At 40.6% G+C, this 25,628-nt stretch overlaps 4 protein-coding genes and 1 long non-coding RNA gene across 10 annotated transcripts; 1 reads left to right on the top strand and 4 right to left on the bottom strand.

Annotated features, from left to right (window-relative positions):
• Positions 1-434: 434 nt before the first annotated feature.
• fam219aa (family with sequence similarity 219 member Aa) lies at positions 435-5,164 on the bottom strand. Of its 2 annotated transcripts, none has more exons than XM_037252164.1 (6): positions 4,938-5,164; positions 3,055-3,151; positions 2,733-2,826; positions 2,153-2,233; positions 1,597-1,672; positions 435-1,285 (listed from the first exon to the last, which is right to left on the bottom strand). In XM_037252164.1, exons 1-6 carry the CDS (start codon positions 4,995-4,997, stop codon positions 1,127-1,129), a joined length of 567 nt encoding a protein of 188 aa, XP_037108059.1. In that variant the 5' UTR covers positions 4,998-5,164; the 3' UTR covers positions 435-1,126. The 2 variants fall into 2 exon arrangements, with proteins under 2 accessions (XP_037108059.1, XP_037108060.1); XM_037252165.1 differs by having other exon boundaries at positions 1,618-1,672.
• A 452-nt stretch (positions 5,165-5,616) lies between these two features.
• dnai1.2 (dynein, axonemal, intermediate chain 1, paralog 2) lies at positions 5,617-17,199 on the top strand. Of its 5 annotated transcripts, none has more exons than XM_037251086.1 (21): positions 5,617-5,768; positions 5,960-6,004; positions 6,086-6,178; positions 6,288-6,368; positions 6,447-6,573; positions 6,764-6,813; positions 6,934-7,086; positions 7,183-7,242; positions 7,316-7,471; positions 7,576-7,663; positions 7,740-7,857; positions 7,929-7,972; positions 8,066-8,313; positions 8,405-8,494; positions 8,860-8,947; positions 9,089-9,168; positions 9,492-9,640; positions 9,876-9,975; positions 11,254-11,439; positions 12,332-12,467; positions 17,065-17,199. In XM_037251086.1, the coding sequence occupies exons 1-20, from the start codon at positions 5,733-5,735 to the stop codon at positions 12,434-12,436; spliced, it is 2,097 nt and encodes a 698-aa protein (XP_037106981.1). In that variant the 5' UTR covers positions 5,617-5,732; the 3' UTR covers positions 12,437-12,467; positions 17,065-17,199. The 5 variants fall into 5 exon arrangements, with proteins under 5 accessions (XP_037106981.1, XP_037106982.1, XP_037106983.1 ...); XM_037251087.1 differs by lacking the exon at positions 17,065-17,199 and adding an exon at positions 16,238-16,608; XM_037251088.1 differs by lacking the exon at positions 17,065-17,199 and having other exon boundaries at positions 5,618-5,768; positions 7,579-7,663; positions 12,332-12,561.
• Positions 6,066-11,456, bottom strand: LOC119122653. Its single transcript, XR_005097928.1, has 8 exons — positions 11,341-11,456; positions 10,899-11,074; positions 9,859-10,000; positions 9,576-9,633; positions 7,296-7,345; positions 6,939-7,020; positions 6,429-6,567; positions 6,066-6,176 (listed from the first exon to the last, which is right to left on the bottom strand). It is a non-coding gene; the product is annotated as an uncharacterized LOC119122653 (long non-coding RNA).
• LOC119123154 (dynein intermediate chain 1, axonemal-like) lies at positions 14,530-22,105 on the bottom strand. Its single transcript, XM_037252034.1, has 22 exons — positions 22,079-22,105; positions 21,872-21,976; positions 21,700-21,780; positions 21,493-21,619; positions 21,383-21,417; positions 21,106-21,249; positions 20,914-20,973; positions 20,713-20,805; positions 20,550-20,634; positions 20,340-20,457; positions 20,214-20,257; positions 19,604-19,851; positions 19,433-19,513; positions 19,111-19,198; positions 18,888-18,967; positions 18,386-18,534; positions 18,153-18,252; positions 17,539-17,724; positions 16,045-17,444; positions 15,714-15,852; positions 14,623-14,666; positions 14,530-14,562 (listed from the first exon to the last, which is right to left on the bottom strand). The coding sequence occupies exons 1-19, from the start codon at positions 22,103-22,105 to the stop codon at positions 17,352-17,354; spliced, it is 1,944 nt and encodes a 647-aa protein (XP_037107929.1). The 3' UTR covers positions 14,530-14,562; positions 14,623-14,666; positions 15,714-15,852; positions 16,045-17,351.
• A 1,675-nt stretch (positions 22,106-23,780) lies between these two features.
• LOC119122652 (transmembrane protein 233) lies at positions 23,781-25,522 on the bottom strand. Its single transcript, XM_037251093.1, has 3 exons — positions 25,140-25,522; positions 24,775-24,909; positions 23,781-24,684 (listed from the first exon to the last, which is right to left on the bottom strand). The coding sequence occupies exons 1-3, from the start codon at positions 25,317-25,319 to the stop codon at positions 24,667-24,669; spliced, it is 333 nt and encodes a 110-aa protein (XP_037106988.1). The 5' UTR covers positions 25,320-25,522; the 3' UTR covers positions 23,781-24,666.
• Positions 25,523-25,628: the final 106 nt, after the last annotated feature.

Genomic DNA, 25,628 nt, shown 5'->3' with positions numbered 1-25,628 from the left:
AAATAAAATCGAAGAACATATTCCTCAAAAAAGGAAAGCAAAAATTAAAAAGAAAGAAAGAAAACAGTGGCCACCGAGGTCGTGTCAATTACACGTCAGGATTCACAGCAGGTACAACAAATTGCATAACGAACAATTTCCGAAAACCGGGAAGGTTCTCACGAGAAATTAGCAGGATTTGGTACAAAAAGTAATCCACAGCAACCGGTAGAAACCTCTTGAGACAAAATTACAGTTCAAATAAAATGTCATAAGCACGAGTAGCTTTGAAATGATAACATTTGTTTTACGAAGTATTACCCATTTTCAGCGAGTCATTTTTCGGAGTTTTATGGGGGGTTGTCGCATGCACACAGAGCTCACACGTGCATGCAAGTTTCAAATATTTTGTACCATTTCCTGATAAATTCTCATGACACGATTCTCCCTTCATATTTGCTGCTCTGTGGCCAGTTCTCCAAAAAAATATGGTGGTGAATGATGTCCAATAGTGGGGAATAAGGAGTCAATACGAGTGACCATTTGACAGTTTCAACAGGCAAACATGCAAAACATATGTCTTCACTTTTTTTTTTTTTCCTCTTCAATTGCAACGATGAAACAGACACTACGCTGGGAAAAACTAAGATTTGAACTACCTTCAGTGTTTTACAGTGAGAAGTTGAACGGTTGAGGCCTACTTCTCTGGGTATATTCTCACACATTCAGTAGACATCTTTAAGTTGGACACACATGAAGACAAAGTACAAGAAATCGTTCAGATGATACCTTATCTCCAAAAGAGGTTTAGTCTTTCATCCAACGGTTTCTAGTCAACGGTCCTGAATGGTCCATGTGAGTGCAGGAAAGAGAAAAAAAAAAAATCACTGTAGTGATGATCAAGTTTTCCTTCAAACTGATGTTTGTGCCATCATTGCAGTCCCAGTTGAGCACACAAGGCAGAAGGTGCACACATCCAACCATAGGAGGAACGTGCACAAGATCCATCGGTGGTACCTACATCCGTCGCTGACTGACATTTACAGACCTTTCCTTTTTTTTTTTTCCTTTTTCCTAAAGGTGGGCAAAGTGTTGAACCCACTTGTTGTGGCCTCTGTATTTTTTTTCTACTGAGAGCTGGGCGGTGCTACTGGATCTGACACGCCGTGGAGGGAGCGGCTTGACAGCACATGCAGGTGGGGTTGACCGCTTTGGGCGGGATTAGATCCAGGTCCTCGTCATCTGGGATCTCATCCAGTCGGTAGCCGTCCTTCAGGAGCTGGATGTTGAGGTCCTGGTTGATTTGCTGCAGTAGACACAAGTGGGACTTGAACCATGTTTTGTCAAAGAGAATGAAAGCGATTTGGTGCGTTGACAAAGAAATGTGCATGGGAGCTTTGAAAGTCATGAAGTGTGGTAAGAAGAAGGACGGAGAAGTAGAAAGGAACAGTGGTAGACAAATACGCTGTATCCCACCACCCCCAGCTTGTCAGGTCGGTGGAACCGGTAAAGGGCTGAAGAGATGATGGGATCTGATGACCGGGTGGCGATGTCACCAAATGATGCGGCTAACACGGTGACACTACATGAACTCAAGTATAATGTGTGTATAGATACCTGGTCCCTCAGACATCTCACCTCGGCTGAGGAGTATCCCGATGATGAATACCTGGACATGTCGAAGTCGTCGTCACTGAAAATCAAAGATTGATTTTAAAATGTGTGCTTGCTCTCCATTAAAGAAGACTGAAGGCTTAATGTTACGTGTAGATGGTACGGCGTTCTCAGACAATAAAATGGATTGAGTTTGTTTTTCAGAAGGTTATAGAGAAAACAGGACCAGTCTTGGAAATTTTTACTGACACACCCTCAATAGAATATTCTCTCAAGTTGGAGCAAAGTGAGAAAACAAGACAAAGCGGTCCAGACCTGTGTGGATGCAGGCCCTCCCTCTGAGCTGCTTTTCCATCTCCAAATCCTCACCCCACTATCCTCTAATCCTGAACCCTGAGAGGCTTTGCCCCATTTTTTGTGGATCCGACTGTCCCACCTCTCTCAAGTGGCTTTACCGACACGTTGAAAGCAACAACATCTTAATTCCCTCTTAAATCAGGCGTTTTGTCAATGCTGAGTTTTATATGACTAGAAGGTGAAGTGAATAATCGGTGCATACCTGTCAGTGTCCAGTGCTACGAGGGGCTTCTCATCTGGGCTCTGGTCTAATGAGGAGTAGCCTTTATTTGGCACAACCAACCTGCATGCAAGCAAACAGCACGTTCATTTGTGTTCTTCTGTGGCCATTCTATTTATTGTACAATTGAATGAAAATACAATTAATGAACACTATGATTGCTTCACTTCCTGTAAATCCTCAGTCATTATGAACACAAAACATTTGCATGCCACAAATCACCATTGTGTACTTTCAAACAGCTGCTTCTAGGTGTATGTTTATTTTTCCTGTATCTGGGCATTCAATTCAGTTCCAAAAAGGAAGTGAAGCGTTCTAACATTATCAGTCTGCCTCAGAGCATTTGGCATCAAGCCATTCGATAGCCTTTCATATATTTCCACTAATCCACCAGGGAGTGGGATTAGACAGAACCTGTTGTCGATAGTGTGATAGCTTTATGCGCTGACTCTCTGCTCAACATTTACTCACACGGAACACAAAAAGCTGGATGCAAACCTATTACGTGCTTGTGCGCTGTAGCTGTTATTTATTCTGGAGTGAATGGGAAGGAAGTTGTTACCTTGTCCTAGCATTCTTCTTAGGTTGTTGATTGACGGGACTGGCCACAGTGCCGTTTTTCACTGAACCCTTTCTGGCGAGGTCTCTCTGTTTCTCTAGGCAACCACACGATGCGAGGTCATCAGTAAGCATGACAATTAATGGCAGCTTAATCGCTTGTAAAGATGGCTGAATGGATATCCAACGCAATGGTAACAAAAAGACTTTTGGAAACTCAATATATTGCTTTTTAAAATTCTTTTTGGAAAACCAATAACTTGGGAAGTCGGACGAGTCCGAGTAATGATTCCAAATGATGATTTGCACTGTGTGGTTATTGATACCTATTTGGACTTGCAGCGGTGAGGGTTTGTAGTTCATAGCCACTGTCTCTCCTTTGGCATCAGGGTCAGCTTCTGAGTGGGAGGAGGCTGCCGGATCCTAGAAAAATGATGGCAGAGTGAAGTATCCTGCTTTATTGTACGAGCACGCACATTTGAGAACATTCTGATGCAGCCTTCCACCAACACAAACATTGGTCCGGATGGCATAAAGCAAAATCAGCTTTCCTCAGACGCCATTGGTGTCCAACACCGCAGCACTAATTGCCGGAGGACAACTTTGGCCGCGTGGTGTGCGGCATCAATAGGCCCGAGTGTTCTGCTGCCTGCACACTCCTGCCTCTAGTACTTTCTCCGTGAGCGCTGATGGCATGGAGGAGAGGAGGCCGTGGGAGAACAGAGGGGGCTCCTGTTGCAGCTGAGGCGTCAACAGATTGGGAGAGGGGAGCGGGGTCACGCTTGGCGTGGCCTGCTCACAGAGTTGCACATTATGCTCATTCTAAAGCCTTCCACTGTTGCAACAGGAGGGGTCCCAAAGATCATTTGCATACCGCAAACAACACTGGAAGACTCACGACATTCAGGAGTCATCACAGCTTTTCTTTTCTTTTGAATTGAAAAATAAACCAACGTCTGCTGGCCTCACACATTACACCCACTTTGAAACGGAAATGACATAATCTCCTCATGTATCGGTTTCATTACCGGGATCTTGCTTTACTGGTCTTCCACAAGGCTGCTGACACAGCACCAAGTCCACAGAGATAGGAGGATTACACGTCATGGCTTCCCAGCAGCCTATGGGAGTGAGGCTTGACTAATCTGACCGTGAATAGTAAATGTACTACATTATACTGTAACAGTTTCCGTCCCATGTTTATGGATTTCATAGATGCAACATTTACTAAAACACATAAGCATTGCTATAACATTGGCATATCCTGAAGATATACTCACTGTGTGTGTTTGTGTGCGCGCGTGCCCGTATGAGTGCGTATGTGTGTAGCAGATGTGAAGTTGACTCAGTCAGAATGATAATGACGTGTTTAGCATTACAAAGGCCGTGCCATATGCACCACTAACAATCAGATCGGGTAGGGATGTAAACTGAGTGACTACCTTATAAAATAACAAAAAATGCTCCGTTTGAAGACTAACAAGCTACATGCAGTGCTTTACATCCCACACAGTTAGTGTGCCACAGAAATAAATTCAGTGTCACTTCAATTTAGTTGCAATTATTGCTTACTTCAAATAAAAATAATATACCTAGCTATTAGTGCAGACAGAGAAATTCCACTAGATGGAAGAACATACACACCTGACCATCCTTCATTTTTGGAAATATTTTTGCCTTAGTAAAGGTTGGGAAGATCTGCCCAACAGAACAGCGCTCAGATTCTTGTGACTTCCTTCCTGTTACTAAATGAGATTTGTCATGTGACATATTTAAAAATGGAAACGTGGGCAGCACGGTCGCCAGCAGTCTGGAACAGAGCGCCTCTTCATCATGTGGGCTTGCACCCAAATAACACGTCACCAAATGATGAAATGTGGGCGCAGGCTGCGTTAAACGTCAACACTGATGGACCAGCGTTGTTTTCAAAGACGCGATTTATGCCACGCTTAAGGATGAGCTCGGAACATACGTTGTTTACTCGTTCGTTGTCATCCAAGGAGGGGCGAGACTTGGCAGCGATGCTCTTATTCGTTTATCAATCTGACGTTATCGTTTCTCCCATCCCAAATACAACCGGAGATAAGCTGCAGCAGCGGTCGGATCGAAAGCTAGCATGAATATAATGCAAAAGACACAACTCGACAAGAACGTTTACGATCGTATTCAATGGGCCGATTAGCATAAAGATGAGCTTTTGCTCGCTTACCAAAGGCTGCGTCTCTCCGTTGACTGGAGGCACTTGGAACCTGTCGATTTCTTCCATCATTTTTGCCCAAATGTTTTTTGTCACGGATCAGTATTAAAGATAAATAACGGTGTGTGTCTAAGTGTCCCGATTTGAGATGCTCCGTTGCAGCATTATAGCGGCTCGTTTTCCTCCATCCCGACAGAGGTGACTCGACAGCAAAACAGCAGCACCGCCTAACTTCCGGGTTGTTTAAATATTCATGAGGATCCCACCCTATCAGGGACAAGTGCGCAGTGAATCCAAATGTCTCGGCGATATTATCTCTATTATTGTTTTTCTTTATTTGTTTGTTTATTTTAAATCTCTTTTACAGTTTATATCTAAAGAAAATTAAAAATCCATACCTAATTGACACATCTATCAACGACAGAGGAAGCGGATTCGTAAATATAAGAAAATAAATAACAGATTTGATGTGGAACAACATTGCTTATTACAACACAATTAGTGTAGATGTGCACTTATTGTGTTTGCTACAATGAAAAAGCTCAAATGTCGTGCATAAATGCATGATAGAACCATGGTTATTTTGAGGATAACTTGCTTAACCTATAAGTGGGTCAAGTAGGGGAATTATCCACGGGTGGCAGTAATGCACACTGAGTTGTTTGCGAGCTGCCAGAGAGACACTCGAAGAAGCTCGATTGGGACCGGAGGTCGTCTTGGCAACCGGTATACAACAGGCAAGCCAAGCCTGGCTTCACCTGGTGGAACTTTCCTCTAAAGTTTTGTCCAAGGTTGACTCTTTTGGAGATGCCAACCAATAATGTTGCAGCACCTGGGAAAAAGGTAAGGAAAATATACAAAGAAAGAAAAAAAGAAATACCAGCATAGTTGGTATAGAGTGAAGTTAATGAGAACTATATAACATGGGCTCAGTGACTATGTAACAGTGTAATTGTATTAACTTACTTTCATTTGTATATTGTGCAAATTATAATATTTGTAATCACATTGTTTTTCATTTTACACTTCATCAGAAGGTGCCTGGTGCAAAGTTACAAAAAGCCACCAATAAGAGAAAGGTGAGTCATCTAAAACACATATACTTATTAAATTAAATCTATGAAAGTAAATGATGGGAGAAAAAAAATATTTCATTGCAGGATGAAGAAGATGACTATGGTGATTATGGCTGGGAAGAAAGGACTCATGGCAAACCTGTTAAACCCGCTGATCAACTGGATCTCACTGATGCTGTAAGAGAGTTAACATGTATACAATAAATCAAATTAAATGGCATTTTAACATCATATTTAACTTCATATTTTACCCAGGATTCCATGAGCTCTGTTTATTTCTGTGTAGGAGTTGAATGAGGAAGTCACAAGGATTCTGACAGCACAAAATCCACACGCGCCACAAAACATTGTCCGATACAGCTTCAAGGTCAGACAGACACTACAGCAGACAATACCAGAATAGAATGGCTCTTCTTATTTTGCTTACTTTATGTTATGTTTCCAGGAAGGTGCTTTCAAGCTGACCAGTGTTGTTGATCAGCTGGCTGTTCACTTTGTCTTGGATGGTTGTCTCATACATCAGGACTCTGATGAGGCTCGCAGGCTGGCAGCCAGTGAAGACCTCTCTGAAGGTGCTCAAGAAAATCTTTTTGTCAATTCGGGTGTTATTACAACTGCAGGCGATGCTCTTTATGTTTTTGCAGAGCGCTTTATTGACTACTGTAGTTCATATGTTCTGCCATCAGGTGTCACTATCAACATGTTGAGAAATTTAAAAGAGAAATGCGTTTCATGTATGATTTTGTTTTTGATTCCGTGCAGCAACAGTTGATACCGGAACAGAACCGGATGAGGAGAAACCTGAAACATTGGTAAAAAAAAAAAAATATTTGAATAAATATGTATATTTTTAATTTTTGGTTCTAGTCATTTTGGGATCTATAATTGTGGTGAAGTAAACAGTGTAATTTCTTTGTTGGTTTTCTATATAGGATACATCTGGTGATGGAGGTGAAGAAGAGGATGCTGGAGAAGATGACAGACCAGACAGTGCTTCTTCCAAAACAAAGGATCAGAAGCTAAAATGTACAAACCAGTTCAATTTCATCGAAAGAGCTTCCCAAACACTCAATAATGCAATGCGGGTAGGAATTTAAAAAAAAAAAATCGTCTCTGAGAATGAAACATAATGTAAAATGTAGCCAGCATGCCTCAAGACTTCAAGTTGTGTTTCCATGCAGGACAGAAGCTGCCAGACCGTACCACCTCCACGCTGCAATTATTCGGCCAGCGCTAATCAGGTCATAAATTCTCCGACTTCAATCTGCAGCAGACAATGTTCTCAAATGCTCACCTTTTCTTTTGTCTGTTCAGTGGGAGATATATGATGCGTACACGGAGGAGCTGCAGAAACAAGAAATGAAGAAAGAGAAGCAGAGAGCCTTTCAAACAAAGAAAGATGGGGACCAAAACAAAAAGAAGATTGTGAATGACACTCCGGTAACTCAATTTCGTTTCTCTACATCTACTGTATATCCATCTATACTTATTAATTAATATATCCCTCAATTAACTATTTTTCTGTAACGGTCAGGCTAATTTTTATTTGCCAGTCAAGTGTGTTTTCATATCAGCAGAGTGATGACATCACCCAAATGGCCACGGCAGTCACACTATTGGAAAGAATGGTCAATCAGAATACATGTCATGAAATAGCGCAAGGTGTGTTTATTCTTTCACACATTGCAATACGTCACACTGCTACTAAAACGTTATCTTCTTCGTTATGTCCTTTCAGATTTCAAATTTTTTGAGGACGCGGCAGATGAATTTCGAGACCAGGAGGGCACTCTTCTCCCCTTGTGGAAGTTCCAGTACGACAAAGCCAAAATGATGTGTGTCACGGCACTCTGCTGGTCAGTTTGCTCACCAACACGTCAAACAGATGACGAAGCAAGATGAATCACCAATGCACCTTATTCCACAGGAATGAGAAATATCCTGACCTTTTTGGTGTGGGATTGGGATCTTGTAAGTCGGTGACACGAGCGAATCAATACTTTGACTTTCTGAGAAGCGTACGTATGACTCAAGGGACGTTTCATCTTTCCCGTCTATTGACAGATGACTTCAGCAAACAGGGCCGCGGGATGCTCCTCTTCTACTCGTTGAAGAACTCCACATTCCCCGAATACATTTTCCCGACAAGTACCGGCGTCCTGAGCCTGGATATTCATAAGCGACATTCCTATCTGGTGGCTGTGGGTTTCTATGATGGATGCGTGTGTGTGTACAACTTGAAGAAGAAAAGCATGGAAGCTGAATACAAGAGCAATGCTAAAACTGGCAAGCACACTGATCCTGTCTGGCAGGTGAGCTATATCATATCCAAAAAGGTCAATCCGTAAAAAGAAAATGCATAGATATATAATGAACGGTATTTTGTGATGACTTTTCGATCAGGTACGATGGCAGAGCGACGACATGGACAAAAACCACAATTTCTATTCTGTGTCCTCTGATGGCCGTGTTGTGTCTTGGACACTCATCAAGGTGTGCTTAAGTTTTTATTCAGTTTGAATAATATCTGACGCAAATTGGCTTAGATGAACTCATGATCTGATCCTAGTCTTTGTTTCCTGTTTTCAACCGATGTTAGTTTGTTAAGTTTCTATGCGCCATGTTCTTCTGCTCATGATAGCCCAATGTGCTGTTTCAAATGATGTACAAAAAGTGTGAATTCAATTTGAAATCCCTCATCCCTGTTCCAAATGTTGATTGCTCATTGAAATTGAATGAGTCTGCATTAAAGCACTTCATTAGACAGTAGGGCCTCTTTTCTTTTTTTATGACAAGTGAGCCAATAAATGTTTTTTGCACTGTGTGCAAGTGTTCACAATGATTTTGCATGTCTGCAGAATGAACTAGTCTTCTCTGACACTATCAGGCTCATGCTGGATGATGCTGTGTTTGATGGTCCTGAGGGAATTCGGGGGCGTAGCGCCGGTGAGATTTTACATTCTTGATGTGGTAACTTAGCGGGGCTTGTTTTTTTTCTAAATCACAGAATGCTTTATGTTCATTAGTCAGGTCATTGTGGACTGCACATTGAAGTGCTGAAATAAACCACATCATTCTTGTCTACAGTTGGCGGAACATCCTTTGATTTTCACAAACAGAACGAGCCTCTTTTCGTCGTTGGCACAGAGGAGGGTAAAATACACAAGGTGTGTTGAAATTCATTGCAGCATCCGAGATTTGGCTGTGGATGAAGTGCCAATGGTTTGAAATACAGCAGCTGTGCGCACAAGCCATAAAGCTGATTTAGTTGGAGAGTATGCACTTTCTTTGGCACCGCTCTCAGATTTGCAATCCAAACTGTGAAGTTCTTAAAATTAGACTTTTTTTTACAATTCTGTTCTCAGCTATCTTTTGTATATGGTAGCGTGTCTCTTTGGAATTACGGGATTTATTATGGCAACTGGTGATGAGTAGTTCTCACAGTCTCGCACTATTTCTTTTACAGTAAATTTTGTTTTCCATTCCCCAGTGCTCCAAGAATTATTCAAGCCAGTTCCTTGAGACTTACATTGCCCACAACATGGCAGTGGATGCACTCAAGTGGAATCCTTACCACCCAAAAGTTTTCATCTCTTGCAGCTCGGATTGGACCATCAAGATCTGGGACCATACTGTCAAGTAAGATGATTGGTGGATGAAAGATTCCAAAATCAGTGAACCAGTATTTTTTAAAATGCATCTGTCATTAGTATCATATAAATTGGGCAAGCCAGAAAGAATGAGTGAAAGCAGATTTGTTAAATTCCCAGCTGGGATCACAAGGATTCTGATTCTGATTCTTCTCATTGTTGCTCAATATATCTATTATAAAGACAGATTAAGTTTGTAATGTTTACCTGATTATTTTGTTCAGCACTGCCATGTTAACGTTTGAGCTCAGTGCTCCAGTTGGGGATGTGGCATGGGCACCGTACTCCTCCACTGTCTTTGCTGCCGTCACCACAGAAGGATTGGTAAGAATCATTCCAAAGCATCAATCTGAAATGAATATGACATTTTACTTATTCCTTTTTAGCCAGTCAGTCACGAAGTCATTTTCGGTTTGGTTGCCATTACCAAACATTTCCAAAAGTAAATATCCAACACAATTAAAAAGATGTGAAGATAAAACTGTAGTGGATGAAGGTCATTTTCACTGAAACATTGGACTCTCCCTTTTGAGCTGTTCTTCAAGTATAAAGGCCAAGCTGATATTGAGAAATTGAACAGTTCAGATTGTGTTCTCAAGATCTAATCCAGTGATTAGATTTGTAAATGTCATATCCTGATCGAAATGTCACCTGTAAATCCATTAAGAATGAACTGGCCGCACAATCATTCTCTTGGCTGGAATTGAGAAGATTAGCTTGGGAAGATTTTGCTGAAAAGAAAAATAATAGAAGCCCATCCTTTACTTTCGAGAAATTCCATCATTTTAAGTTGCAGCGTATAATGTCACCATATTCATGCATGACATTTGTCATTTCCTATGACATCACCTTGACTCATTCAGACTGATCGTTTCTGTGATTATATGTGTTTGTGAGGATAACAGCTTGTCTGCTGGGCTGAGACGTGAGAAAAAATGCGTTCTGGCAACACAACTCGGTTCCTTTTCTTTTTTGTGTTGTTTTTGGCAGATTTCACATCACAGCTGACAGATGTGGAATTGTCACAATGAAATATCAGTGGGCCCAAGTGAGATTGTTCTGAAAATCCCATTTCAGTTCATTTCCTTTTGGGTATCCTCAAGTTAAAAGAAAATGGATAGATATGCAATCACGTCACTGACCTTTAAACAATTCTTAGAAGACGTTACTAGAAAAGCACACATGAATTCACAGCTGCGGAAAGTCCGTACTTCCAAGTGATGACTGTGTGTGTAGTCAGTACTCACATCTCGTTCGCAGGCAAGTGACCCAGACACAATCATTCATCTGCTAGCTTGAAGGAGTGGGCCGCAGAGTTCACATTTTATGTCGTGTCGTCCAGCTCAGATACTCTTGAGTCGTCTTTCATCCAGACTTGACAATTCAGTTGATTTCCGTCCGTATTGTTCCGCTGTACAAACAGCTGGAGGAGGCGCAGTAAAAAAAAAATCATGGTGGTAGTAATTCTTTTCAAAACATGGGAGTAAAACTCCAAAGGCTAAAAAGATACTATATCAATGAGTCATTCACAATTGCATTGTTATTTTTGTAGCTTTCAATCATTTTGCGTTATTGCGCAATAATGTTCTAATCATGTTTCAGGTCCATGTTTTTGACCTGAGCATCAACAAGTATCAGGCCATCTGCCGGCAGCCCGTGGTGGCAAAAAATAAGAGCAAACTGACTCACATTGAGTTTAATCCCGTCCGTCCAATCATCATTGTGGGAGATGACCGAGGCTCCGTCATCAGCCTCAAACTGTCCCCGAACCTCCGCAAGAAACCAAAGGTAACACTCAAAGAAAGACAAGAAGAAGTGCTGCAATGAAAATAGATTCAATTATAATAATCCTAATGTATGTTCAATTTTACAGCACATTGTAGGCCATACTCATAAACTATCCTCTTAAGCATCAAATACAGAATAGACACACACAGGCCCATGGCACATCATTATTGACGACAGTCCTTGAGAATACATTTGGGGCCTAATTATAAAGTTCAGCACGGCTAACAATGCTCTCAGACCTCAGCATGGCAACCGGCCTTGAGACACAAGCACCCACTACAAATATTATTAACAATATGCTAAAAACATTGACCGAGCGGCCCCTCAGAAATAAAATGGAAAATCAACATAGGAAAAATTCAGGTTATTCAGGCAAAGTGTGTGTCATTCAGACGCAATTATTTGAGGTTTAAACGGAGGAGACAATGAAAGAAAATGGGATTTTAATGAAGTTTGCAAAGTGTCTTTTATAATCTAATTATCTGCTATATTAAACCAAGCTGGAGGGCTGAAGTCACCGCCAATGTTGTTCACAATCTAATGTGCTTCACATTCAAATTTGTAAGGATACTGTCATGCTGTGACGAGGGTAATTTGAAAGAAGCAAAAACAAATATTGGTAGAATATTGGAGCAAATATACACTGTGCGTGTGTGTGTGTCTGTGTGTGTGTGTATTTGTGCGTGCATGCGTGTGTGTGTACATAGCGATGTTGTCATGCCAACCAAGACATAAATTATAATCAATATTTTACAAATCCGTTTTTGATATGCAGTGTAGGTCTTGTGGTTTTTTTTTCATTGTTTCCAATACACTGACTACAACCAGCTTAACTGGGTATGTCATCTTCTGGTGTTTACTTAGAAAAGGCCATGTGTGTGTGTGTTTGCAGGGAAAGAAAGGTCAAGAGCTGCCCGAAGGTCCTGAAGTGGAAGTGGTCAAGATGGAGAAGCTACTCAATCTACTGAGGGACTCAGAGCAAAGCAGTGTGAAGTGACCTTCATGGTTTCCTGGTAAAGGTTCATTCAGTGAGTGTACAAAAAATGATCAACACTTATCACTTTTGTTCCTGACGGCAATTGTTGGTTTGTCTCTGTGAAATGGGGAAAATAATAGAATTAAATTGAAACATTTATAAGAAATTACTGATAGGGGCAAATAAGGTTACAAATGCTAGATGAATCAGAATGAGATTTTTTTTTTCGTCATCGAAGAAATGACTCAGATTCAATTATAAAATACATTTATTTATCTACTTGTTACATTACACAGGCAACACAGTGGACTGCAGTGCACTTGAGCAGTGATTCACAAAAGGCAATTCCATATAGTATATTGTTATGTGTGGGAGAGCATTCTTCTAAGTGAGCATCAAAACAAATTCAACATCTTCAGAGCAAAACCAGGACAAATGATGTGATTGACTTGCACGTGCAGTCCTGGGCAACATTCCAGTCATGACCCAAGAGTCTTTAGACTTCAATGTAGAGCTTGGCTTTGAGTCACCATGCTGCGACTTGGTTGTGACGCTCTTGTTCAGTGAAGCACCACTCAATGTCCTCCTGACATCTTGCCGTGGACACATGCAAGCACTCTGTCCATTAGCTGTGAATTATTCGTTCCGCTGCTCGGATTTTGTGGAAGAAGGATGCTCGTTCGTGTTGCTTTGACACCGTGAAACCTGCTCTCTCGCTGTCTTTACTGTTTTCTTCTGTTTGTTTGACCGCGGCCACACTATAAAGACAAATCTATTTAGGATGCTTGGCCGGTTTCAGCTACAGCTAGTAAAAGGAAGCAAGCCTATATAACTTCCCCTAGATGTCGTCTCATTCAGGTTCGAGTCAGTGGGACTTTGTGCCAGGTAGAAGCAGATGATATTGTGAGGAAAAGAGTACTCGGGCACCCCAACATAGTTCTTCAGTTTCCTTTCTATGGCACACTGTTTGACAAAATACTCATTCATTTCAAATGATCTTTGCCAATGTGCCAAAAATTGTAGTTACCGTATTTTCTGCACTATTAGGCGCACCGGATTATAAGGCGCATCTTCAATGAATGGCCCATTTTAAAACTTTGCCCATATATAAGGCGCACCGGATTATAAGGCGCACCTTCAATGAATGGCCCATTTTAAAACTTTGTCCATATATAAGATATATACATTTGGCCCGCGGGCCGGACTTTGGACACGCCTGCTGTAGTAGCTCAATATTGGTCCCTATATAAGGCGCACCTGATTATAAGGCGCACTGTCGGCTTTTGAGAAAATTGGAGGTTTTTAGGTGCGCCTTATAGTGCAGAAAATACGGTACTTTTAAAAGTAGAGGTGGTCATTGATGTTGAAGAGGACACGGATATAGTGTGGCATCTTCGAGCGTTATGTAACAGCTCCCGTAAGGAGTTCTGGCACACAGATTGCTTGGATCTATGAGTGACAATGGCGCACACGTCCCCGTTGTCAGCAATATGCTGAGATGAAATGACGGGATATATTTAGAAACCACCTACAGCGTTCATTTCCCTCACTTTGTGTGTATTAAATGTCGACTTCTATACATCGGAGCTATTGGTTGGTGGTTTTAAATTCACAAAGGCATGCCTAATTATTGCTTTCCCCAATCGACTTCGGGTGCTTCCTGGCACTTTTTCCTCATTGCTACATAAGACTCCTCCCACTGCAGTCAGGAAGTCAGGAGGTACTTTTCATTTAGAGGCCTGCCTTCTCCCTCACTGGGAGACAGAACCATCAGTCTGTCTGGGCTGGAAGGGACCCTGCATGCTCGATAAATGACAAGACACAAGAGGAGGAGGAAGAGGGCGGCAAATGCGTTACACACAATGGCCACCAATGCTGCTGTGGACAGTGCTGCCACACTCTCTTTAGATTCCATTGTAGGATCCATAAGTCTTCATGAAGCAGCCAGTTATGATTGTTTGTTATCTGCAGGGTTCATTGTCCACGTTTGATAAGCTAATAAACAAAATGAGCATAAAGTAATTGTTCTTCCATGCAGTGCATTTTACTTCCACTTGATTGACAAGGTTCGAGATTTAAAATGTTTGCTGGTATGGCCGACTCCGCAGAGGCTCAATCGAAATACGGCAGCGGATGATTGCCAGTGTCTGAAAGTGATGGAAAAAAATTAAGCAATCAGAATTAGGCTGGTATAGAATGACACATACCTGGAATGCTATTTCAGGAAGTCGGTAAAATGGAAATAGCGTCACTGGAGAGAGAAAGCAAATTGAGCAGAAAATGAGATGACAAATTTGTGCTCTTTGCTTGAAACTAAATTATGGAATAAAAAACCCAAATAGCAAAAGCTCCTTTTATATTCTGCAGAGACTGCATGAATTGGTTTGCTTAAAACGTCTGCAGGTGTGAATTTCATCTTCATAGACCAAACTTGTCGGTCTTGCTTGAATAAATTAAGTTTATCTAACCTAAGTAAATCAAATCCTCGTTATTCAGTTAAATCAACCTCAATAAATTACAATGACCCATCTTGACTACATTTAGCGAGACCGTTCATCATTGAAAGAGATTTTTTTTTTTCCCCAGCATGACTGCATACTATATCTTCCACATCACTATCTTGGCAGGAGTAATAACCAGACACAAGCAGAACAAATAATTTTTTTTCTGTCTAATTTTAGCAACCTGAACAGCTGAGTAAATAGCTGTGGGTGCCACTGCCAACCACATGACGCTTTGAGTCAAGTATGCGTTTGTTATTATCGTGTTTTGTAATAAGGCCATCGCTTCAATTCAGTGCTGAAATTGGGACTGGCCTAAATTGGAATTCAATTTTAACTGACTCCAGTTACAGCACCCTATACAAACATCTCAAAATGTTAATGAAAGTCAAACTGATTAGGAACTTTACCCCAAATCTGGTGTCATTATTTTACATGTGTTCTCAGCAGAGCAATTTGGTGTGAATTGTCATTAAAGTTCAATTAAAAACAAATCAGGAGGCCTGCCTAATTGCACGAGATAATTGTTTCTTGTCTGATAGTGACAAAACATGTTAACAGTAATTAGGCAAACAACTCGAGCTAACAAAAAAGATCAAGTTTGCTCTCAATTTATGATGGCCACTAAGAAAATGTAAGAAAATGTTCCCGCTACAAGCATATTAGAAAGACGCATCCCCAACGGTCCATCAAAAATTATTTAAATTAAAAATATTTTTTGCTGCAGATCATGCATCTTTTTTCCTTCAATTTGATCAAAAGTTAACTGCATATTTGTATAATCGTTGCTTACTTACCGAGCAGGCTCTTCTGAATGAACATGCAGCTTTTGCTTATGTTTCACTGACCACCGTGTGTTCACGTGGATGGATCCAAGTGCTCTTCGCCAGATTCTCATGCTCTTTCCGTTTGTGTGCTGCCCTCCCCCATCTCCATCTGTTCATCAAACACAATCAAAGATGAGGCGGCATAGCTCGAGGAGTTGTGTGATAGCAGAGACGGACGGAGAGCATGGGAGAGAGAGAGAGCGGGAGAATGGGAAGCGGAGGCGGGGCTGAGTTAGAGTTAGTGGGTGTCAGCAGTGATATCAAGCGCAAAAGAGAAGGGGAACAGTTTGAATGCAATTACATCAGGATCCTGCTGCAGCAGTTGTTATGGCCAACAAGCACATTGCAGTGCAGAGGGCTGACAAAACAAGTTCAGCACAGCGGAGCATGTCTTTCGGGAAAACTGCAATTAGTGATGATTTGGATCTCTATTTAAGACACACAAACACAACAAAGCTAAGAACCCATGATAATAAACACTTCTCTTCCTCAAGACAAAAAGAAGCGATAAAACCGTTTTACTGCAAGCTGGTCACCCCAGTCACCATCTATCCATTTTCTACAATCCTCCTCGGGAAGCGAGGAACTATCCCAACTGACTTCCAAAAAGGGAAAGCAGCCTACACCCTGTGCTGATCACTCCTCAATCATTGGGCACGTAGAGTCAGACTCATTCTGTCAGTGAATAGAAGCGTAACCCACGCTGTCAGACAAGTTCGACAGCATGAGTGGCCCCTGAGTCATGCATTCCTAATTACTAATCCCTCACAAACCTGACACATCAGATGGATGGTGTCTAAAAATGTGAATAATCTGCAAAAGATTAGCTATTATGTCCAATGATAACTTCTATTTGTGTGTTTGAGGTGACTTTCAAAAAGACAACAACAGAATGCAATTGTATAAAAGTTGTGATGATGATTGGTATCGAGGTCACCAGCGCAGAATGCAGCGGTTATGTTTCGGGTCACTTTTCTGCTACGTAATCACAGCAAATTGTCCAGCAGGTCATGAAGGAGCAAAGCAGTCCCAGACCATTGGATTGCTAACACCATTTCTGACTGTGTTTATTTTACACCAAATGTAAGAGTGCAAAATAGATAAATAAATAAAATCCAAAATGAAATACACTAAATTGTGTCTGTATAAAATTCTGCCATTTCCTATCAAATGAACTGTGGCGGAAAAAATGCAGGCACAAAATGCGTCAAACATGAATATTTTGCAGTATTAAAAAAGAATTGGCACTGTAAAATGAATATGATGACACAGCATACAGTATGGTAGTGCAATAAATAAAAGGTGATCCTTTATTTTATAGCTCGACTGTACCGTGGCCCTGGGGCCTACTGTACACTTCGATGAAGGGAGCGAGCGCCCTCCACTGGTAGGTTATGTCACTAACACAGCCCTGCAAGCCACTGCATTGCATCTTCTGCCAAAATCATTTCCAGAAATAACAAGAGCTTACATGAGACCTTACTAACATTACACTATACCAGCAACTTAAGTCTGAAGTTATACCATTGGGGAGAAATTAGAAATATCAAATAAAAAAATATACAAATTGTTTTCATGTGAAATACTTTATTGTGCTTTGCGGTGCTGTTAAGGCTCAAGTTCTCTTAGCAGACTTAGAAGCCTCTCCATCTTCGCTACTTCTGCCTCAGGGCCTTCAACCAAATCGCGACCTTTCTTCCCCTACACATGCACAAGCACACGCAGCCAAATAGACATATACAAATTGTATCACAACGTCACTTTTTTTTTTTTTTATTCTGATGTGGCACTTTACCTTTGGTTTTCTGCGGAGGTTCGGAGACAGTTTGAGGCTGATAACAACGCCTCTGTCATCACCAACTATGACGACGGGATCGACAGGGTTAAACTCAATGTGAGTCAGCTTAGTCTTCTTTTTATTTACCACCGGCTGCTGGCAGATAGCCTGATACTTGTTGATGGCGAGGTCAAAAACATGAACCTGAAAAATAATATCAGAGTACTTAGCGTGCTGAACAAACAACATCCATATTGTGTGTTTAATTAAGCGGGGTGACGTTAACCTTTAGAATCGGCGTCCAAATCGTGCAGCTAAATTTTGTGGTACACTCATGAGGTCTGATGGAGTGGTTTCAAGTAATTCAGTCAGCATGTGCTCTTCATGGACTGTATGTGTGGGTGGGTCAGATGACCCCCGTGTCAAATGTGTTCCCACTATCCGTGACGGCCCCGTTGCACACAAAGAATGTTCTGTGTTTTGTAGAGTACAGCCGAGCACAGACGGCACCTTGTCCAACTCTGAAATGATGTTGATGTTGTTGTTTGAGGTGAGAGGCGGAGCCATGCTAAAGCGTCCCTTGATCGCAGCCATACCGCACACAAAACGTTATAGTTTCAAATGACTCTTACCAAACCATTTGTGGTTACACCAGCAAAGACAGTAGAGGAATACGGCGCCCAGTCCACATCGCCAACTGGTGTATTCAATTCAAATGTGAACATTGGGACGCTGGAAAAGGAAAGAAAGCCAAGGCTCACTCACTTCCATGAAAACTTCCACACTAAGTATCACAAATAAACTATAAACAGTGTAAATTTAAAGTTCCAAATATAATGTTGCATGTCATCATTCATGAAACAACCTGTAATCCTGGTCCCAGATCTTCACAGTCCAATCCGAACTGCAGGAGATGAAAACCTTTGGGTGGTAAGGATTCCACTTCACCCTATCCACTGCCATGTTGTGAGCCTCGTATGTCTTGAGGTACTGGCTTGAGTAATTTTTAGAGCACTAGATAATGAGAGAATGATGACAAAGGGAATGTTGGATACTGCTTTTACTATACTGGAAAGGGAAGCCATGAAAAGATACACACAAGTTATAAATGTCATTTGCGGATACGTATTGTTATCAATCCACCAGAGACACAACAGCTCGAAATATGTTGAAGAAAAACTTTATCTAAGTAATTTAAGGTTGAGTATTGCCATTTTTTTACTCTACAGTCCTGATTGCAGTGACAAAGCCCACACTCAGAAGACTAAATCAACTTTATGGCTTTTAGGCACAGCTGCTGTATTTCAGACATCTGACAGTTCATCTCAGCCAAATCTCAGTGGGTGGAATGATTTCTCCCAGCCTACCTTGTGTATTTTTCCTTCCTGAGTGCCAACTATGAAGAGATCGTCAATCTGTGGGTGAAAGTCAAAGGCTGTGCCACTAGCTGCAGACAAGAAGTATATGAGGCTTAAAAGAGCAATGCACGTGACAGCCAACAAACGGAAAGCTAATTCAACTTTGAGGAAAAATTGGGATTGCTACAATGTCTAGAATACTTTCAAAGTCACACAAAAAGTGAAAACTCACCGTTGGTAAGATCCTGAATGCCTTCTAGCCCATCAGACACAGTATAATCTAGTGCTAGTCTGATAGCATCGGTGAAGACAAGCTCGTTCTGTGGACATTTAAATACATTGTGATGCACTTTAATGTCTTAATCCAGTTTTGTATAAATGCATGTACATACATATTTATATATATAAGAAAAAAATATATATATGTACATGCATTTATACAAAACTGGATGCATTTATATATATATATATATATATATATATATATATATATAAATGCATGTATCATACAATTTCAAATTCAGTTCAATTTTTTTTCCAGTAATTTCTCTAACCTTTCTGAGCGTCCATAACACAACTCGGCCATCCGAAGACACTGAATAAAAATGGAGGCTCTTGTCATTCTGCCAGCGAACCTGATTAAAAAAAAACAAATGGCTGAATGACTATTGAAACAACTAACCAAACTTTTTGTGAGTTTGCATTTTTGATGCACTTCCCCCTACCTGCCACACGGGGTCAGTGTGCATGCCATTGTTAACGGTGCTCTTGTACTGAGGGTCCTGTCCTTTGTTTTTCAAGTTGTACACACACACGCATCCATCATGGAAACCGACTGCCACAAGGTAGGAATGCTGCTTATGGATATCGAGGGTCATGACCCCAGACCCTGTCGGGAAGATGTACTCGGGGTAGGTAGAATTCTTCAACGTGTAGAAGAGGAGCATCCCGCGGCCTTGTTTGCTGAAGTCATCTGCCGTTGGAATGGATAGAAGTTGTCTTAATTGAAGTATGATTTAAAGATGTAAGTAACTTTCCGAGATTTTTTTCTTTGTCCCAGTTTTGTTTTTCTCTCTAGCACGGATGGTTTTCATAACGATAAATTAACAATGATATAATTTGGAAATATTCATATTTAGTCACATGTATGAATTTTGCAACAATGTCATAGCTATCATTACAAAACCTGGTGAAATCCGTATTTCTAGGTCCAACTTTAAAACAAAAAGACACTCAGTGTGGGAAAATGTGTTAAGGGACACAAAATTCCATCTCTGATTACAATTTGCTGCTAACCAGTTATTTTTTTCACCTCAATATTTCTTCTAGACTTACATGATCCCAGTCCCACACCGAAAAAATCTGGATACACGAAATTCCTACGGAAGAAGGTATATTATTAGTCCACTTGAGTAAAGTGCTTACAGTAAAGTGCTTGATGATGTGAATGAGCAAACCTACCAGCAGAAGGCAGTGACGCACATCATTCTGGCTTTGTTATACTGGAACTTCCACAGTGGGAGAACAGTACCCTCCTGCTCCCTAAATTCATCAGCCGCATCCTCAAAGTATTTGAAATCTGAAAGGAAATACAAGGCGAGAAGAAATAATAGTATTTTTCTTGATACTGCACCATAGCGTCCATAGACAAAAAGAATAAACAGTGAACACCTTGTGCTACTTCATTAAATGTGTTCTGGTTGACCATCCGCTCTAATAGCATGGCTGATTTGGCTACTTGGGTGATGTCATCACTCTGTAGAAATAAAAGACAGACAAAAATGGACGATAAACAGATTGCAATCAGGTCCAATGCATAGTTGGTGTGACTCACCGGTGTCTCAATGAGTATCTTTTTGTGTATGTCATAGTCCTTATTGTTTTTTCTTTTCTGCAGCTCTTCCATGTAAACGTCATATATGTCCCACTGCAAAGGCCAAACAAGAAACATCACAATATTCCAAAAGTGAGTATTTCTAAACAACTCAGGTGTATGAAATATCTTTTAAATGAAAAAAATCGGAGAATTCTCAACCTGGCAAGCGTTTGCAATGTAGTTGCGGCGTGGAGGAGGAATAGTTTGGATACTTCGACCCTGCAGGAAAATATGAACGGACCTTGATTGTGCAATCGATAGTTTTATGTACTATAACAAACCCACAGGTTTGAAAAGTTCGATAACTGTTGGGAAATAAAGTGTTAATCACATGAATTGTCCTTTCTATACCTGCAGTGGATTATTGAGGGTTTGAGAGGCTCTTTCGATAAAGTTGAACTGGTTTGTAACTTTTGGCTCTGCTGGTATGTCGTCTTCTACGGCCTCCTCTTCCTCGCCTCCATCGCCATCCGCATCGCCATCGCCAGATCCTTCCTGTACGGACAATCAACAAAGTTTGACCGAGCATCTTTAAGAGGACATTATTGAGAGATTAAAAAGTCAATTGAAGATACTTGACATCTGCAACCCAACAAGAACAAGTACTTCAGATCACATGACGCTTTACCTCATCAGCAGAATCTTCTCCTTCCTCTCCCGTTGCTGGAAAATCATCAAATCATTTAATATAAATACATCAAGACATGATCACGATATGCCGCTAATGGAATTTCCCACCGTCTTCGGTGAGTTCCTCAGGGGTTGTCACACGAGTTTCATCAATGTCTTGATGTTCGAGACAGCCCTCCAAGACAAAGTGAACCGCCAAGTGATTTACAGCCGTGGTCAGCTTGTAAGCAGCTTCCTGGAAAAGCGGCGATGAGACGATGGTGATGACGATGAAGGATAGAAAAGTAGACACGATAAAGTCACAAGAACCCTTACATGAAATTTGTAGTGGGCAAGATTTTGCGGGGCATGTGGATTTTTTGCTGTCAGAGTCCTTGTTATTTCCTCTTTCAGCTCCTGTCAGGAGAGAGAAAAAAAAAAGCCAGGAAAATTCAGTACATACTAGACTTGAGTAAATTTGCTCGTACAAGTGATAAACTGGTCTTACAGCTTCCGTGAGTTCCAATTGATCTGGAGGCTTAATAAGTTTCCCCGGATCGTCATCTTCCTGAAATATATAAGTGATCAAATTGTTCAGTATTTTTGTTGATGGCTTGAAATGTTAGTTGTGCACACAAACCACATTACGTCAACAATGATAATCATCTGCAATGCATGCAACTCACCTTTTTCTTGTTTGATTTGAACGACTTGCCAGGGTGCTTCGGTCATGACAGCACATTGCGAAAAACATCAACAAAGACGGTTAGGAGTAGTGTTACAATTAGTCTATTTGTTTTGACTGACACTTTTAAAGGAGAGCATGTTAAAAGTCAAATATAACTTAAAATAGACAGTATGGTCATCTGAGCATTGCACAAAAAAGATCACTTACTTCTTTGCTCATCTTTTCCTATCTGTATTTTTCCGCAAATGTACCACAGCCCATGATTAACTGCAGTTCTTCCTTTGAACTCTTTTGAGGATGACATAATAAAGGTTTTGATGACATGAGTGTTAATGCAAAGATGACATGATGTTGATGCAACATTTTTGATTAATATGATGTAACACTTACAGAATAATACGATTTTTTTTTTTATTTGTGGGGAACCCTACTCGCCCCATCCTAATTGCCCCTGTAATTTATCATGTTTACAATGGATAACTGGTTGTCTTTCTGGTTCTATTCCCTGGAGACCCCTGAGGAACCCAACATGGCTGGCAGTGGATGCTTTAAGGCTGAAGGCCTCCACACCACAAGATTTTCATCTCTTATTTGGACTGCTTTATCTTACGTGGGACAAGAATTGTAAGTTCATTTCATATTTTTTTCAATGTAACATTTTGTCGAGTAGATGCACTTGCAGATAATAGACAACAGGACAGATGTATCTGTTTTGATTCGACCGGTGGCAGTTTTTAGATAATTATTCGGCTTGATTGATTCCATCGCTCTAAAATGAGACTCAAAGTTCAATCAAGCCTGACTTCTTGCATCTCCATGATGTAATGGGTCATTATTCAAAACACTGTTTCTATAATGGGAGGTTGATTACTGTTATTATTCAGTCAAGTTGCTGCTGTTGCTGCTGCTGACAAAGCTTGAGGGGGGCGCGGGGATATGCAACGAAAATCATGTGGCCCAAGAGGACACTGAGACTATAATAATGATAAATACGGTATACTTGCAAGATATTATGCAAAGAACTTTCGTTATGACAAAAAAAAAATTGTTTTCTCACTGAATGACAATAAATAATCAACACAGTATAAACACAGTATAAACAGACAAACCTGAAATTAGAACCGAATCATTCATTCATATTAGTTACTCAATGAAACATCAGATCAATAATCGCTTTAGATGTGCTTTCCACGGTTATCCCAGTTCATGTTTTCCAGTAGGAGCAAACCACTGCTTACTGGCTGGAACGTGTTACGAGATACGTTTGCAAGAAGGCTCTATCTTGTGCTAATGGAAGCAGCTGCCTTGACTGACCTATTTCAGTGAGTCACAGTTGCACTCTTCCAGCACACTGGCTATTGTGCAACTGTAATGTTTCAGGTGACTTGAGGCAAAAAAGAAAAAAAAATCCTTCACATTCACTATGCTGGTTTAGAGCAAGACAGTCTGACCATGTTTCTTGAAAGTGGGAGGACACTTCTATAGGTGATAACTGAAGAGAAACACTTGAGTTTGATTTTATCAGACTGAAATCAGACTCCTACCCATAATCTGGGAAGTGCTTTCAAAGTCAAGACACCTAATCCTTGCTCTCGTCTTATTTTCAGCTTCTGCTACTTTTCACCTCAGTGTTACTTCCTTGAGACGGATTGCACCTTTTATGTCATCGCATCTAATGGTAGCTAATACAACAAAACAACTGCTCGCAGTACCAAATTCCGCTTTTTTAAAAATTGGTTCTTGGTATTTAAGAATAATTTCCCTCTCAGTCTCGAAGAAACAATTAACACCCTGAATGTCACTTTTTCTTCTTGTTAAGAATCAGCTTTACCATCTGACAGTCCAGGCTACCAGAAAAAAGCAAACAGGAAATGTGTTATATTTAGTCGAGGATATAATATGACATATCAGGCTACTGGAACATATCTCAGCTAAGTTTGCAAGTTTGGCACTGGAGCCATTTTAGTCTGCCAGAATGTGTGACGCTAATCAAATAGCGAGACTGGGATCCATTTTCTTTCATAAGCAATTGTTAATAATGTAAAAATGTTCCTAAATCTTTGTCTTGATTGACAGCAGGGCGTAAAATACACTATCACAATACAATTTACAATACATATTCATATCATCACAGTTTATTTTTCTCATTATAAACAAAAATGATATATTGTACTCGTGTTTTATCCACAGGCACACATTCTCACTAGATAGTGTATATACATTATCAAAATATAATATACTATTCAGTCAATAAAATATCGACCCTGATATTTTGAATAAGATACTATAGGCAATGTCTTCAGTCTTCACAATATTCGGCCACAATGAACAACAAAAGGAGATTTGTGGACTCTTTCACATTCCCGCCAGCTTCCAAATATACTCAATGCTAATCATCAGATAGCCGAATAAATTAAATAAACATAAAACTCTTGTTTTGTCTACAAGGAAGGGAGGGAGGGGGGGGGGGGGTAAACAGGATGAGATGTGACAGGTCACATGTAAACGTGAATGTAGCACCTCCAGCTCTTTTGAATCGTTGTGGATGCCATCCTACAATCAGCAGTTTTGTTTGTCCTGCTCAAGTGTTCCAAAAGTTCCTCTCCTTTATTCCCTCAGACCAAATGATTCATCTGGAACACAAACAGAAAGAAACACATTGCCTTATTCTCAAAAATCGAAATCTCTACTTGCAGTCCATGTCAGCTAAATCAAATTCTTACACTGGTGAAATGCACAGTACAGATGATAGTGATGACGAGTAGGCCGATGATAATGGAAGCAATCGCCACATAGAGAGCATTCTTGCCCAGCCGCCTCGAGCCATCATAGTCACCATTATAATAGCTGTTCCTAGACTGAAAACGTCACCAAAAAAAAATAATTAGAACATTTTGGGTTATACAAGCACATTGTTTGAGTTGCAAAAACTAAAACTTTAACTTAAGCATTGTAGCTAATAAATATATAAATAAATAAGTGACAGCATAAGTAGATGAATGAATAAATACATTTACAATACATGTACAGTTAATAAATGAAGAGATGAATTACATTTCTATTCGGTTTTTGTTTGTATAAAACATACCATAATAGAGAAGACCAGAGCCACAACGTTGACAGGATATGCAGGACAAAAACAAGCGAGCATAGTTAAAATGAGGTAACTTCGAAGTGGTGGTTCCTTTTCCTCTGTTGAACTGTTATCACCAAACTGACTCTCACTCAGTGAACTATTCACCTGCTGGTTAAGCACTCCAAGCGCCATTTTAACCAACACCTAAAAAAAAGGTCAGAGGAGGGAAAAACCTCAGAGGAAATTCTCAATGACTAAATTCTAAAGTCCAATAATCCTGATATGAAAAGTTTGACGCCGCAGATCTAAAAATCTTGTGTTGACGATTCCGGTCCGCTTGTAACATAAAACATGAGACGAGAGGGAGTAAGGACGGCTGAGGAGAGAAGGGTGAGGATCACTGACCTTATTGGCCTCCATCCAGTAGAGGAATACAACTGTCTACACGAGCGCCTCACACAGAGTGCCCACAGCATCAAGAAATAGTCCCCCCAACAAATA

Source organism: Syngnathus acus, chromosome 5 (assembly GCF_901709675.1).
Source record: "Syngnathus acus chromosome 5, fSynAcu1.2, whole genome shotgun sequence".
Classification (NCBI taxonomy): domain Eukaryota; kingdom Metazoa; phylum Chordata; class Actinopteri; order Syngnathiformes; family Syngnathidae; genus Syngnathus; species Syngnathus acus.
This window is presented reverse-complemented; position numbering and strand designations above follow the sequence as displayed.